We start from the raw sequence: 16,711 nt of genomic DNA, 5'->3' as shown, positions 1-16,711 counted from the left end.
AGTAAACAAAGTGGCATAGTTAAAGTGGCTAGTGATACATGTATTACATAAGGATGCAGTGGATGATGTAGAGTACAGTATATACGTATGCATATGAGATGAATAATGTAGGGTAAGTAACATTATATAAGGTAGCATTGTTTAAAGTGGCTAGTGATATATTTACATAATTTCCCATCAATTCCCATTATTAGAGTGGCTGGAGTTGGGTCAGTGTCAATGACAGTGTGTTGGCAGCAGCCACTCAATGTTAGTGGTGGCTGTTTAACAGTCTGATGGCCTTGAGATAGAAGCTGTTTTTCAGTCTTTCGGTCCCAGCTTTGATGCACCTGTACTGACCTCGCCTTTTGGATGATAGCGGGGTGAACAGGCAGTGGCTCGGGTGGTTGATGTCCTTGATGATCTTTATGGCCTTCCTGTAACATCGGGTGGTGTAGGTGTCCTGGAGGGCAGGTAGTTTGCCCCCGGTGATGCGTTGTGCAGACCTCACTACCCTCTGGAGAGCCTTACGGTTGAGGGCGGAGCAGTTGCCGTACCAGGCGGTGATACAGCCCGCCAGGATGCTCTCAATTGTGCATCTGTAGAAGTTTGTGAGTGCTTTTGGTGACAAGCCGAATTTCTTCAGCCTCCTGAGGTTGAAGAGGCACTGCTGCGCCTTCTTCACGACGCTGTCAGTGTGAGTGGACCAATTCAGTTTGTCTGTGATGTGTATGCCGAGGAACTTAAAACTTGCTACCCTCTCCACTACTGTTCCATCGATGTGGATAGGGGGGTGTTCCCTCTGCTGTTTCCTGAAGTCCACAATCATCTCCTTAGTTTTGTTGACGTTGAGTGTGAGGTTATTTTCCTGACACCACACTCTGAGGGCCCTCACCTCCTCCCTGTAGGCCGTCTCGTCGTTGTTGGTAATCAAGCCTACCACTGTTGTGTCGTCCGCAAACTTGATGATTGAGTTGGAGGCGTGCGTGGCCACGCAGTCGTGGGTGAACAGGGAGTACAGGAGAGGGCTCAGAACGCACCCTTGTTGCCTACCCTCACCACCTGGGGGCGGCCCGTCAGGAAGTCCAGTACCCAGTTGCACAGGGCGGGGTCGAGACCCAGGGTCTCGAGCTTGATGACGAGCTTGGAGGGTACTATGGTGTTGAATGCCGAGCTGTAGTCGATGAACAGCATTCTCACATAGGTATTCCTCTTGTCCAGGTGGGTTAGGGCAGTGTGCAGTGTGGTTGAGATTGCATCGTCTGTGGACCTATTTGGGCGGTAAGCAAATTGGAGTGGGTCTAGGGTGTCAGGTTGGGTGGAGGTGATATGGTCCTTGACTAGTCTCTCAAAGCACTTCATGATGACGGAAGTGAGTGCTACGGGGCGGTAGTCGTTTAGCTCAGTTACCTTAGCTTTCTTGAGAACAGGAACAATGGTGGCCCTCTTGAAGCATGTGGGAACAGCAGACTGGTATAGGGATTGATTGAATATGTCCGTAAACACACCGGCCAGCTGGTCTGCGCATGCTCTGAGGGCGCGGCTGGGGATGCCGTCTGGGCCTGCAGCCTTGCGAGTGTTAACACGTTTAAATGTCTTACTCACCTCGGCTGCAGTGAAGGAGAGACCGCATGTTTTCGTTGCAGGCCGTGTCAGTGGCACTGTATTGTCCTCAAAGCGGGCAAAAAAGTTATTTAGTCTGCCTGGGAGCAAGACATCCTGGTCCGTGACTGGGCTGGGTTTCTTCTTGTAGTCCGTGATTGACTGTAGACCCTGCCACACGCCTCTTGTGTCTGAGCCGTTGAATTGAGATTCTACTTTGTCTCTGTACTGACGCTTAGCTTGTTTGATAGCCTTGCGGAGGGAATAGCTGCACTGTTTGTATTCGGTCATGTTGCCAGACACCTTGCCCTGATTAAAAGCAGTGGTTTGCGCTTTCAGTTTCACGCGAATGCTGCCATCAATCCACGTTTTCTGGTTAGGGAATGTTTTTATCGTTGCTATGGGAACGACATCTTCAATGCACGTTCTAATGAACTCGCACACCGAATCAGCGTATTCATCAATATTTTTATCTGACGCAATACAAAACATATCCCAGTCCACGTGATGGAAGCATTCTTGGAGTGTGGAATCAGCTTGGTCGGACCAGCGTTGGACAGACCTCAGCGTGGGAGCCTCTTGTTTTAGTTTCTGCCTGTAGGCAGGGATCAACAAAATGGAGTCGTGGTCAGCTTTTCCGAAAGGGGGGCGGGGCAGGGCCTTATATGCGTCGCGGAAGTTAGAGTAACAATGATCCAAGGTTTTACCACCCCTGGTTGCGCAATCGATATGCTGATAAAATTTAGGGAGACTTGTTTTCCGATTAGCTTTGTTAAAATCCCCAGCTACAATGAATGCAGCCTCCGGATAAATGGTTTCCAGTTTGCAAAGAGTTAAATAAAGTTCGTTCAGAGCCATCAGTGTGTCTGCTTGGGGGGATATATACGGCTGTGATTATAATCGAAGAGAATTCTCTTGGAAGAATTGGTCATATTTGTAGCTACATTTTTATTAAATACCTGCAGTTAACTTGTGCAATACGTTAGGAGATAAAGCAGAACACGATTTCTGTTTCACCTGTCATATTAGTTTACATTATGAAGCTTCCGTAGTTCTCCAGATCAGTTGAGACAGTCACGTGTTTGTTTGTAAATAGCACAAAAGGAGAAAACGGGAGCAGGTGAGTCCAGCTGTGTATTGACAGGGGTCCATTTTATATTGAAAGCCAAGTGTTTTTTTGCATCAAGAATGCAATGCAATGCTTACAATGAAAAAGTAAGGTATTTTTTTCAAAAACTATGCAAGGCCATCCTATTTCTAATGTTTGTCATAGAAAGAATGTAGCCAGCTACATTTACTAATGTTTTGCTTAAATAGGGATAGCCTCTTTTTTTCTATTTTCACCAAAATGATATTCCCAAATCTAACTGCCTGTAGTTCAGGCCCTGAAGCAAGGATATGCATATTCTTGGTACCATTTGAAAGGAAACACTACTTACACTACAAAAAATTCTACCACCATCTTTGAAATGCAAGAGAAAGGTACCAGTTCCAGCCACCACTCTGGTTGTAATTCTGATGGTGTCCACAAGATGGCAGCAGTTTATGTGCAAGATTCCAGACGGATAGCTTGAAGTATGAGCGAGCTAAGTGACATTTAGTGTGAAGTCACCCAGGTACGTTTGGGCGAATCGTCAAGGAGACATTTGCATTCATATTACATTTTTTCTGCAAGAATATCGTTAAATCTGTATACTTGGACATTGATTTAGCTTTTCCAGTATTAGTAGCCATATTATAAGTTCAAAATTGGCAAAACAACCAGTTTTCATAACTTCATAACTCTGAATATTTTCATAATTTTTGTTCAAAATGAAAAGGCCTGCTGTCGTACAAGGTTAGGAGCCACATTTTACAACAGATACTTGGTTTCCGAATACTCCGGTTAAGCCCAGCCCATTAGCTATCAAGTTACCTTTGTTTGACCCCGATTGGTGCTTATTTGACAAAGTTAGTGTTGTTCATGTGAAGACCACCCGCGTCATCGGCATGCCATGAAGGCATCGCTCTCTGACCAAATATGGTGTCCTATAGGATATACTACAGCCCTAATTATATAGTGAAGTCTCGTTACGTTCTAGGATCTCTGAAGAATACATATGAACATGATTTGAATGGTTGAAACAACGTTTAGGGTGAGATTTTCACAGATACCTTTCTTTGCAAATTGAACGAGTGGAAATACAAAATCGATCATGCAGATATATGTACCTTGTTGAGGTATATATGAAAAAGGATTTTATCTAAGAAAACGACACTTCATGTTATCTCTGGGACCCGTTGGATGATAAATCAGAGCAAGATTTCAGAATGTAAATACACATTTCACCTTCAGAGGTGAATTTATCAAACCTATCGTGGTGAAAAAAAGTGTTTTGTTGTTAGGAGCTCTCCTCAAACAATAGCATGGCATTTTTTTTCCGCAGTAATAGCTACTGTAAATTTGACAGTGCAGTTATATTAACAAGAAATTAAGCTTTCAGCCGATATAAAAGTGTAAATGCAATTTGCATAAGTTGTTTGCCTATTCGGGATAGTCAAGGACATTAACAAATCATGCCTTACTCTAGGTCACTTATGCAGCATGTACGCACAATGTTAGAGGGGAATGAAAGTTAGAATAATTGGTTTTGTATTGCTTGTTTACGTTACTTTCAAAGTCAATTAACTATTCCAAACTCTAGTTTAGATTGAAATAAGCAGAAAGATAACTAGGCCAGAGAGTTACATTGTTTTCCATAATGTTGTGCCTCTATTATAGTTAAATGAGATGACAAGCTATTTTCAAATCAACTACCTAACGTTTAATTGATTATGTGATTGAATTAAACCATGCAACAATTAAACCGTTAATAACCTGGGGCACCACGGAAGCATTTGTTTTTATAAAGGGGCTATCTCCCGAAACCACTCTTAAATATCTGAAGATCTTTGATATCGATAGCATTATTCTTTACCTTCTATCAGTCTCATCTGAAGATTGTAAAATTCTTTGTTATCTGCACGAACCCTAGCATAAATTGTGAATCAGCAACATACACATTGGCTTAATTATTTATTTACTAACTAACTAACTAACTAACTAACTAACTAACTAACTAATCACCTAAATACATAACAAACAAACAGTCGATATTGGTTACTGACAATGATAGGAAAGAGTCCCTAGTGGGCTAAGCCATTATGACGGCTTGGTAGACAAAGGGAAGGGGGTGTGGACTGAGAAAGAGCGGGAAAGAAAAATGGATTCATTACACACAGTCTATAATTATATTCACTGAAATGCTAATCGTTTGCTCATTCGAAAAGAAAATGCAATTCATATTTACGACCGTTTGTCTGGGTATGCTTATAAACGTTATGGACTGAGGAGATTTTCAGAATAAAAAAGACACTGAATGGCACTAAGCACAGGCAAAATCCTAGAGAAAAACCTGATTTAGTCTGATTTCCACCAGACACTGGGAGATGAATTCACCTTTCAATAGGACAATAACCTAAAATACAAGGCCAAATCTACACTGGAGTTGCTTACCAAGACGACAGTGGATGTTCCTGAGTGGCTGACATATATCAGCTTGAAAATCTACGGCAAGATCAACAATGACAGAGCTTGAAGAATTTTTGAAGAAAAATTGGCAAATATTGTACAATCCAGGTGTGCAAAGCTCTTAGAGACTTACCCAGAAAGATGCAGCTGTTATCGCTGCCAAAGGTGATTCTAACATGTATTGAAAATGTATGTAAATGATATATGTCTGTATTCCATTTTAAATAAATTAGCAAACATTTCTGAAAGTATGTTTTAATTTTGTTATTATTGGGTTTTGTGTGTAGATGGGTAAGAAAAAAGGCTGTAACACAACAAAATGTGTAATAAGTCAAGGGGTAGACACTGTATATGATCAGGACTATTTTCTAAGTAAGATAACCTTTTTTGAACATTAAACCAATTCATATTTACAGTTTTACTGCAAGATATGTATTGATGTTTGCTCTTCAAAGTGTGTATTTTATTGGCTCTGCTGCTGTGGACACTTAGGGTAAGGAAATCATTTGGGTGAAGTATCCCTTTAATAGCTTGGCCTGTCAATCAATCACTCTGGGTGGGATTGTCAGGGACGGGAGAAAGATGTTTGTGAGTCAGTAGGGTTTTAGACCTGTTAATCGCTGTGGGTTAATCGCTGTGGGTTTTTCTAAATTTCGATAAAAATTATTTTTCAAATATACAGTATTTTGAAAAAGAATGGGAGAAACGCACAAAATACAAGCTTGTAGCATCATACCCAAGAAGAATCAAGTCTGTACTTGCTACCAAAGGTGCTTCAACAAAATTCTAAAATGTATTAAATAATTTTTTTGCTCATCAATCTACAGTACATTTACAATTATATTCAATCCATATTCAGACTGTAAATGTGACAGACTGTAGATGTGGGTTCTTGGTCAACTCCCTGAGCAATTCCCTTCTATCCTGATTGATCAGCTTGGCTGGGTGGCTAGCTCTAAGAAGAGTGTTGGTGGTTCCAAACTTCTTCCATTTAAGAATGATTGAGGCCACTGTGTTCTTGGGGACCTTCAATGGTGCATACATTTTTTGGTACCCTTCCCCAGATCTGTGACTCGACCCAATCCTGTCTCAGAGCTCTACGGACATCCTTCGACCTCATGGCTTGGTTTTTGCTCTTTGAACTGTGGGACCTTATGTAGACAAGTTTGTGCCTTTCCAAATAATGTCCAATCAATTGAATTTACCACAGGCGGACTGCAATCAAGTTGTAAAAACATCTCAAGGATGATCAATGGAAACAGGATGAACCTGAGCTCAATTTTGAGTCTCGTAGCAAAGGGTTTGAGTACTTACTTATAAGGCATTTATGTTTTTTATTTTTAATACATTTGCACAAAAAAAATCTGAAAACCAGTTTGTTTCGTCATTATTGGATATTGCATGTAGATTGATTTTTAAAAAATTCAATCCATTTTAGAATATGTCTGTAACATAACAAAATGTGCATCTGATGTTGACTTCGAGCCTCCACCTCCGATGCCAGAGCCTCGCTGTTGAAAATCTGTAAAAGAGCCAACTGATCCCAACTGCCATGGTGAGACAGGAGTCTGGGAGGCATGGCACAGTTTGGGTAGAAAAGATTGACAAGTTTATGTCACATGCAGATGTTGCAGCACATCAGATATTCTATTATCGCTCATGCGCACAGAAAAGGATATCTCTATGGATGAACTCAAAGCATTCATTGCACTCTTCTGCATGTCCGCGGGGCATATGGCAGAAATAGCATGGAAGTGGAGTCACACACAATACCCCATAAATGTTTGCAAATGTATTAAGAATCCCAAATTGTATTATCACATTTACAGTCTGAATACTTGTAAATGTGATATTAAGTTTTGGATTTTTAATACATTTGCAAACATTTCTAAGAACCTGTTTTTGCTTTGTCATTTTGGGATATTGTGTGTAGATTGATGAGTAAAAAATGATTTAATTAATTTTAGAATAAGGCTGTAATGTAATGTAACAAGATGTGGAAAAAGTCAAGGGGTCTGAATATTTTCCGAATGCACTGTATGTCAGACGTGGCTTAAATTCTGGCATTAATGCTTAAAAAACCTATTTAATGACAACAATGAAATCAAATGTGACAATTAGGAACAGTATTTTCTAAAGGTTTATGATCCAGTTCAGCGTTTGACAGTGAACAAATGTGAAAGTTAAACCCCCATTAAACACACAATGGGGTTTCATTGGAATGGGGTATTAATGACATTAACTTAAATCATTTAATTTAATTTACAATATTTCATAAAGGCTAATATTGCATGAAGGCTGACACTTTTCTTATTAAGGACACATTCAAGTCTCCTGCTGTATTGCAAGGCATAATTAGTGCTGTGGAGGTCACGAAATTTCATCAGCCGGTGATTGTCAAGCAAATAACTCTCGGTCTCACGGTAATTGCCCGTTAATTAACATAAACACATTTAGCATCTCCTGGCTTCCATTCCTGGCTTTCTACAAGCCACTGATGCAGACCTTTGGAACATCTACATTTTAAAAAGTTGAATAAATCCATGTAATATAGCCTACACCTTCACAATAAATTCATTATTTATTTTAGACAGGTCTAAAGAAAATTGTAGTCTATTTCAGAGTAACCTAATTGAATACTCTGAGTTGTCCTTATGTTAGGTCCTGATCTGGCTATGTGAAATGGCTGTGGGCTACACTAGTTAATTTAACAGACAAGTTTTGCTTATAATTCAGTGGCATTATTTTATATTATTTTTAAGTATGAAGAATACAATTGAACAAAACTGAATAAAATAGAAATTATATTTTCTCTAAACGATTTGAGGGAGTGCGCACATGCAGCTTTCCTGTGTTAAGCGGTTAATTATGGGCAGGTGGGAGGGTAGCGTCCAATCTGGCCAACATCCTGTGAAATTGCAGTGCGCGAATTTCAAATTACAGAAATATATTTAACATTCATGAAGAGATAAATAACAAAGAACGAGCTTTCACCCACGCGCATGGAAACGCTATAGCCAAAATAGGAGCCACTTAGAAAACTACAACTTCTTGCTCATTTTTCCAAAAACCAGCCTGAAACTCTTTCTAAAGACGGTTGACATCTATTGGAATCCCTGGGAACTGCAATCTGGGAGGACTTCACCTCATAATAAACATGAAAGCCATTGGAAACAGTGGAAGGCTGAATTATTATTTTTTTTGGATGGTTTGTCCTCAGGGTTTCGCCTGCCAAATCAGTTCTGTTATACTCACACACATCATTTTAACAGTTTTAGAAACTTTAGAGTGTTTTCTATCCAAATCTAGCATATCCTAGCGTCTGTTTACTTTGGGCACGCTTTTCATCCGGATGTGAAAAACTGCCCCCTACCCAAGAGAGGGTAACAAAGAAATCGGTACTCCTATATGCTTAATTTTCACTTATTAATGTAACTTCAGACTCTAATGATGATTTGAAAAAAGTTGCTCTGCTTAGTTTTTTTACGCAGGCTGTACAGACTTTATCAGTCTCCCATTCAGAATTTGACAAGCACCTGCTAATTCCTTGAATTTCACGGGGGGATCCCCTTTGTGTGGCCGTAACGCACCCTAAAAAATCCATGCCTTTTGTGGCCAGTGGCCGTTGTGTCCTTGGCCCGGAGTTCTGCGCTGAGCCCTTCCATCTGAGTGCTGCATGCTCCAAAGCATCTCTCACTCACATTGCTCTCCATCACGTGATCAGGTCTTTCTCTCAGGCTACAAGTGAAGACAGACACATCAGGGATGCAACTGCGTGTGTCCTTATCCAATTCCGAGGTGCATATTGAAGATATTGGAAGAACTGTCCACATTTACTTTTTTTCAGCCAACAAACAGCAAAAGCACTAGCCTATGTCAATCTACTATCCCCCATAGTACAAAAGTAGACCTATTCTATTCTGTACAATAAATACATCTTCCAAACTTAGTCCGGGACAGTTGTTGGTTGTGATAGATCCCAAAATTAATACAACCACTAGCATAATTTTTACGCAATGTGGCTGACACAACAGATCAGAACGTTTAGCTTAAAATGTTGATAAACTATGAGGCTATTTCTTCACATTATAAGCGCAGCAATGAGCACATGCCAAATATTCCATTAGCGGGACAACACCATTGTCAAAAGTGACTGCACATGTGATTAAGGGCAAGGCTACATGAGGTGTGCGACTATGATTAGAAAAAGTAGCAAAAAACGGCATTGTTTCTTGCTGGGCATGCTAGACTCCCAAGTGGCGCAGCAGACTAAGACACTGCATCTTAGTGCTATAGGCATCACAATCCCAAGCTGTATCACAACCAGCCCTGATCGGGAGTCCCATAGGACGCCGCACAATTGGCCCAGCGTCGTCCGGGTTAGGGGAGGGTTTGGCCGGGGTAGGCCATCATTGTAAATAAGAATTTGTTCTCACTGACTTGCCTAGTTAAATACAAGGTTAAATAAAAAAATGAATAAAAAATTCACAAATTATAATATATAACTCACAAGTGATGGGCTAATATTGTCACCCATCAGACTATTCTTGATTTAATCTTGTCTTTACGTACACTAAATAATATATGTGTGAAATTTGTTTTGATGCACCTGTCACGAAACAGGGTCAGAGGAAAAAGTAAATGTCATCTATGTACTTAAATAGCGAATGGAGGACGCTTTTCCCGAGGTTCATTTTCATGCCAGCCAGGTAGGCTATACTCCTGTTGTAAAGATTAGCAATGTACTTAATATTAGAAAAGTTGAGAAATACTTCTCGCAGGCCTAGCCTATAGAAAGCTGATGGGATCCTCCTCTTTTTAATAGAGGTCATCACTCTGTTTTTTTCGTGCAATTGCATAGCCTATAGAAATGTTGCACAACATGAGCTTAGAGGCTCTAATGAAGTGTTTGATTAGATTTTCAATCACATTTGCATTGATGTCCGAGTGATTAGACGGACAATAGAGTGCTGAGTACCAGGCAGTTAGCAAGTTTAGTAGGCTACTAATGACCATCAGCAGCATCAGTGCTTGGAGAAGCCTAATTACTGTGACTAAATGGTCACGTGGAATTTGACTCCCTTCATGACTCATGACCGCCGGTGTGGCAGTAATAATGTCACCGCAACAGCCCTAGGTATGATCATTAAAGAATACACAGTACGTGCTCAGCTATGATGTGGGTGTGCCCCTAGGGTCAATACTGGGGCCCCTCCTGTTCAGCCTGTACATAAATGATCTGCTTTCTGTCTGTACTGGGTCTGAAGTTCAAATGTATGCAGATGATACAGTGATATATGTGCATGCAAACAAGCTGCACAAGAACTCACTACTGTAATGGTTAAGGTTACAAAGTGGCTCAGTGACTCATGTTTGCATCACAATGTGAACAAAAGAGGGCAACTGATGCTAATGAGACAGATGCCTATGTGTCAGGGGAGAAGCTCCAGGCTGTATCTGATTTTAAGTACCTTGGCATCATACTTGATTGCAACCTCTCTTTTAAAAAGCAGGTGAAAAAGGTAACTAAAATAACAAAGTTAAACCTAGCTAATTTCCGATTCGTACAACATTTGACTACAGAGGTAACAAAACTGTACTTCAATGCTATGATACACCCCCACTTAACATACTGCTAGACTAGTTGGGCCCAAGCTTGCTGTACAGAATTAAAAGCCATTCAGTCAGTCTACAAACTGGCTCTCAAAGTGCTCGATAGAAAGCCCAATAGCCATCATCACCATTATATCCTCAGAAAGCATGAGCTTCTGAGTTGGGAATATCTTGTGCAATACACTGTCTTGTCCTCAAGATCCTAAATGGCCTGGCTCCCCCTCCACCTAGTACTTTTGTTTTAACAGAAAACCCAAACCCATGGCAGCAGATCCACAAGGTCTGCCATGAGAGGTGACTGTAGTATAGTTCGCTTAAGAAAAAAGCACCTTTTGTCAATCTGCTTTCTCTATGAGAGCTTCCCATGTCTGGAACACACACAACTGCACCACCTATCACACCTTCACAAAAGACATAAAGATATGACTTAAGCCCAATCAGACTTGTGAACATAATCCCTAGCTGCATATTGCAGCTTTCCATGTTGTCTGTTGTCTGTAGTTTGTGAGGTGTGGAAACACTTTGTTGCTTTATTGTATTTTGTTTTGTTGCTTTTTGTGCTATTGCTCCGTCTGCGTGCTACGTGTTGCTTGTCCAATGATGCTCTGCATATTTGTCTGCATTGTTATTGTAATAGTTTTTAATAACCTGAAATGTTGATTAATGTGAACTGTCCATGTAAAAAACATGTTTTACTCAAACTCTTGAGAGATTCAGAATGTGAAAATGTAATCTCATGAAAATGAAATAAATGCGTAATCTATTCTAAATAAATATGTTTATTATCAATAGTAGAACTCTCAATTTGCTTAAAACAACTGAGAGAATATAAAAACATTACTAGCTTAAGAGTTTTGGGATTCTTGGCAGGACTGTCTTAGCTTTTTCTAAACATAGTTTAATTTGCTGTATAATTATGTGAGAATTTGTTTGATTGACAGACTCAATACTGTGCCATCGGTTCCCAGCTGGAAGAGATACACACAAAAAATACTTTAGCCTTCGAAACTATAAACATAGTAATACTTCATTCAAAATGTTTGTTTAGATTACTTTAACTGAATTTCCTCTTCCTTCCATCATTCCTTCCTGCCCCTTAAATTGTATAACATTACAAACTTAACTTTAAGGATCTTCTATCATTAATCTTTTTTACATAGCGAGACAATCTTCAAGTTCAGGGGCTTGTGCTTGGATTAATGAATGGGTCACTGCAATTCTGCTTGGCCGATGGACCTTAACTGATCTGGATGACATTTGAGGTGCAAGAGGAAATAGTCAATCCGTTAAAGGGTGTGAGCAGCCATAAAACAAGGTATTATTGGGCACTTAAACCAGAAGTGCAAAGGTCTGAGGGGGTGCCCAAAGGAAAACTGTTGGTAATGTTGTAAAGTACGTCTTGAGCCCGGGGCCCGGCCGGGATAATTATTTCAGAATTTCTTATGTGATAATTTTTAATTGAAAGTATGAAATCTTCGATGTTTGAGTTATTCCTTCTAATCACCTAGTACACAAATAGAGATATCAAACTGTTATATTATATCAAACAGCAAATAAGAGTCATATATGGACTGTTTACTATACACTAAGTGTACAAAACATTAAGAACACCTGCTCTTTCCATGACAAAGACTGACCAGGTGAATCCAGGTGAAAGCTGTGATCCCTTATTGATGTCACTTGTTAAATTCACTTCAATCAGTGTAGATGAAGGGGAGGAGACAGGCTAAATAAGGAAGTGCCAGGCGCACCAGTTTGTGTCAAGAACTGCAACGCTGCTGTTTATATTTCATGCTCAACAGTTTCCGAAGTGTTTTAAGAATGGTTCACCACGCAAAGGATAGCCAGTCAACTTGACACAACTATGGGACGCTTTCGACACCTTGTAGAGTCCATGCCACAACGAATTGAGGCTGTTCTGAGGGAAAAGGAAGGTGTTCTTAATGTTTTGTAAACTCAGTTATCCCAATACACCATAGACATTGTAAAATATATATATTTTGAAGATCAATTAAGCTATGCTAAATGTAGGCTATTGTGAGGGTTATAGTATTTTCATGCACATTTTAGTGTTATTTAACATTTAAAAAAATATTGTATCTGCCTCCTCTTCAAAATGTGTTTCTTGTTTTACTATAGGTTGGCCAATAGAAAATACATTCATTCTGTATTGCTTCTGCTTCCGTCTGCATCAGATTTCTTAAAGCCATACTATTAGTTTCCCAGGAAACTTAATCCTTTTAATTCCCATCTGAGATGGGAATTAGTAACCCTGACTGTACACCAGCAAGAAGGAGCACTGGGATGTTTACTAAACACTATACCAGCAAAATATGTGAACTTCAAATGTATAGATAGGAGGAGAAGCAAAACATACGAGACTTAGGGTTCTATTCAATCTGTATTGCTTATGTGTAACAGATTGTGTAGATCAAAATGTTAAGGTAATTTCCGATTGAGCTGCATTTACGTGCTGTAACGCTGAACTTCCGCTATACGGATTGAATAGAGCCCTTACACTATTTATTATTTCAGGAAGAACACTGGAAACCTGTCAGAGAACATTGGGGACTTGTCTGAGACCTTAATCCAATGTAAACAGTGACTGATACAGCGCATGAGCCATAAGAGTCCCTAAGAGCTTATTTCCTACCACACAAAATCTCCTCATATAATATTCAATCATTTTTTTGTATTCCACAGCTTCTCAAAGATATATATTTGGGATGTCTTCTTTCATGAAGTAGCGTAGGCATAACGATATTCCTCTCTCCATATATACCAGAGGAACTCAACTCTTAACCTTCGAGGTCCGGAGCCTGCTGGTTTTCTGTTCTACCTGATAATGAATTGCACACACCTGGTGTCCCAGGTCTAAATCAGTCCCTGATTAGAGGGGAATCATGAAGAAATGCAATGGAAGTGGCTTCGAGGTCCAGGGATGAGTTTGAGGGATCTATACCATAAATAAGATCCCAATATTAAGGGAAATGAAAGTTGCCGTGTGATGCCCTTTGCTGTTTTACCAATGTTCTGGAGCATTTGTAAACATACAAAGGTTTTCCAATACTGTGACTACACTCCCTTTGCATTTAACGGGCATAGTAGAGGTCTTCCTGCAGAAGGAGTAACTCTGTAAAATGGTGGCTCCATGTGTGGTGGATGGTGCAGAGTAGTAGGTGTTAGGGGGTGCTTGTTGTTCCCTCTGCCTCTGGGCCAAAAGAGAACTAAGGACATGTGTTTCGACTTGCAGGAGCTCACCTGCGGCTGAACATGGAACACAGGGAAACTCATCCATTATGGAAGTTGAAGCAGAGCACCAAAGGAGACTGTGGTCACCTTGTGGAGGAAGAAGCACACCTGTTCTTATCATGGCAGTTTGAATGGCGACTAGGTGAGGGAAATCCCTATCCCCTTCTGGTGACAAAACTGATTTTGGTGCAGTTCAGTGAACCTGCACCTCCATGAGATTAAGCCCCAGTTACAGCTGGCCTCTTTTCAAGCCTCAGGTTGGACTGCATTCATCCAAGAGCTTTAAACTGTTCCATGGTGGGCCTGGTGGTCTGGCAATGAACTGTGCATGACAGGTCAAGCTGCTGTGTAGAATCCTGGCTTGAATCGTCTGCCATCGAGCCATGCTGGTGGCTGCGGCGTATGGCGGAACAATGGAAATGGCTCAGTGACATGTGTGGGGTGGGGAGAGAGTGGCGGTTAGTGGGAGAGAGAGTGGGGGGGCTGTGTCTCGGGGGCAGCACGTATCCTCAAGGAGCTGACGAAGTAATGCAATGCTGGATTTATGAGGCGGCCCTCCAACTGAGCGACAAGCTGCAGCGAGCGAGGCCGGAGCGGGAGCACAGCGCAGCAGCCATCTGTTGCTAAGTCTGTCCTATCTGCATGCTAATCCTTTCACACCTCCATAAGAGATTTGTGACTGTATTGTCGAGCAGCTTTTAGGATAAGGAGACAGCAAAGGGAATAAAACAAGGACACAACGTCCAGAAGGATGTTAAATTTAGATATGGAAGAAAATACGAGGTGGGAAATAAGTTTACCGGCGGATAATTGTTGCATAGATAAATAAACTGAAATAATTTGAAAATGTTTCAGTCTACCTTTTCATTGTGTACTAATGCATGCAAAACATGCAGAGGAGACTCAAGGTCAGCATATGATTTGACATTCAGTAAGTGCCACTACAATGTACCTAGTACCTGCTAGAATAATTGTTCTAATGCTGACTAATCATTTGTTAAAATGTTTAGATGTACTTTGCATTAAAAATCTGTCATCCATCAATGTAACTGTTCAGTACAAACCTTCCATTGTAACATGTCCACATGTACCAAGAAATGCAAGTTCTAAAGCTTATATTAGAGCAGCGCACATAATTGAAAAGTAACATCCCTGCCCAACATCTTTATCAAACAGCACAATAAAGCACTCTCCATTCCAACCAGCACAGTACTGTACCATGACAGAGATGTGAAGGATGCGTAACTCTTCCTCGGCAGAGTCGCTGGCAGGGTAGTCTGTGGCTGACAGGCCGGGGAGGTTCTGGCTGCCATCTTGGTGGTGGATGTGAAAGAGCAGTGTGCCATTCTCCATCCACTGCTGCCGCCATCGCACCAGAGGAATGTCCTCAGAGTTTCCTGTGATCTCTGCCAGTCATACAGGACACACAGATAAAAGGATGAGTGGATGCTTTTTCAAATTTCAACATTTCCATTTAATATCTCATCACATGAGTGAGCGAGGAGTATGGACCTGGGTTAAGAAGCATATCATGATGAATTATTAGTGCATAACCCTTTGGAAAATCTTATGTGCTTTTACAAATATCCATTGCATAATTTTCCAGTAGGGTAATAACTATTACCCTAGTACAGTATATATTACCCATATAGGGTAAATCCATTTGATAGCACCCCTTTTGAAATGAACCAAACCTTCGATACATATTTGCCTATTGTAGATGTGCTCCGAAAGTTACTTTTTGGACCTGAATGCCAAAACATTTAAGAGATAAAGGTGGTCAAAGTTTACCTATTATGAACACCCCACGTCTTCATCATTGGAAAAGATAAACAGTTGAGATTGATATCATTACAAGCTTCCAAAGAAGGTTGTGAAACTATTTGATCATTTATTGAAAAAAAAAATGTTCACCTTAATGTCAATTATCGAAAAGCACTGTCACGACCTAACCATAGAAAGGTGTTTATTCTCTGTTGGTTGGGGCGTGATAGTGACTAGGGTGGGTCATCTAGGTGATTAATGGTTTATGTTGGCCTGGTATGGTTTCCAATCAGAGACAGCTGTTTATCGTTGTCTTTGATTGGGGATCATATTTAGGTAGCCAATTCCTCATTGTGCTTTGTGGGATCTTGTCTACAGATAGTTGCACGTGTGCACACCAGTCGCGTCACATTTAGTTTGTGCTTTATTGTTTTGTTTGGTGAGTTTCGATTTATTAAAATATGTGGAACTCTACACACGCTGCGCCTTGGTCCAATCATTAAGACGAGCGTGTCAAGCACGTAAACTTTTTCAGATTTACATATGTTGTAACTTAGACCTTAGTTTACATAATGTATGTTTTTTTGTTGTGCCTGCCATCGATTGTGACACAACATGCTCTTGAATACAGTGTGTGTATCATACTTTGGCTAATAAATGTACTAACATTTTAATAAATGTAAACTTTCAAATGGTAGCACTTTGACTTGAATGGGAATTATACTGTCAATCCTCCATAGGAAACCTACTGAAATCAAAGAAATATTGATAATAGACATGACCATTTAAGTTGACATTCAATGGTGGGTGGACCAGTGGCCATCTTTGATTTAGTAAACAAAGTAAACTGCCTGTTACTCAGGTCAAAAGCTAGGATATGCATATAATTGGTAGGATTAGATAGAAAGCACTCTATCGTTTCCAAAACTGTTGAAATACTTTCTGTGAGAT

The 16,711-nt window shown here is 40.4% G+C and overlaps 1 protein-coding gene across 11 annotated transcripts in view; it reads right to left on the bottom strand.

Annotated features, from left to right (window-relative positions):
* The window catches only part of LOC124009716 (astrotactin-1-like), a 276,537-nt gene that overhangs the window by 209,716 nt on the left and 50,110 nt on the right, over window positions 1–16,711 (bottom strand). For all 11 annotated transcript variants that reach the window (XM_046321826.1, XM_046321828.1, XM_046321829.1 and 8 more), the window contains exon 2: window positions 15,215–15,402. In XM_046321826.1, the coding sequence (XP_046177782.1) occupies window positions 15,215–15,402 (188 nt within the window). The remainder of the gene's footprint in view (window positions 1–15,214; window positions 15,403–16,711) is intronic.

This window comes from Oncorhynchus gorbuscha, linkage group LG22, assembly GCF_021184085.1.
Source record: "Oncorhynchus gorbuscha isolate QuinsamMale2020 ecotype Even-year linkage group LG22, OgorEven_v1.0, whole genome shotgun sequence".
In the NCBI taxonomy this organism is placed as follows: Eukaryota; Metazoa; Chordata; class Actinopteri; order Salmoniformes; family Salmonidae; genus Oncorhynchus; species Oncorhynchus gorbuscha.
Note: the sequence above shows the minus strand (reverse complement) of the source record. Positions and strands in the feature narration are given on the sequence as shown.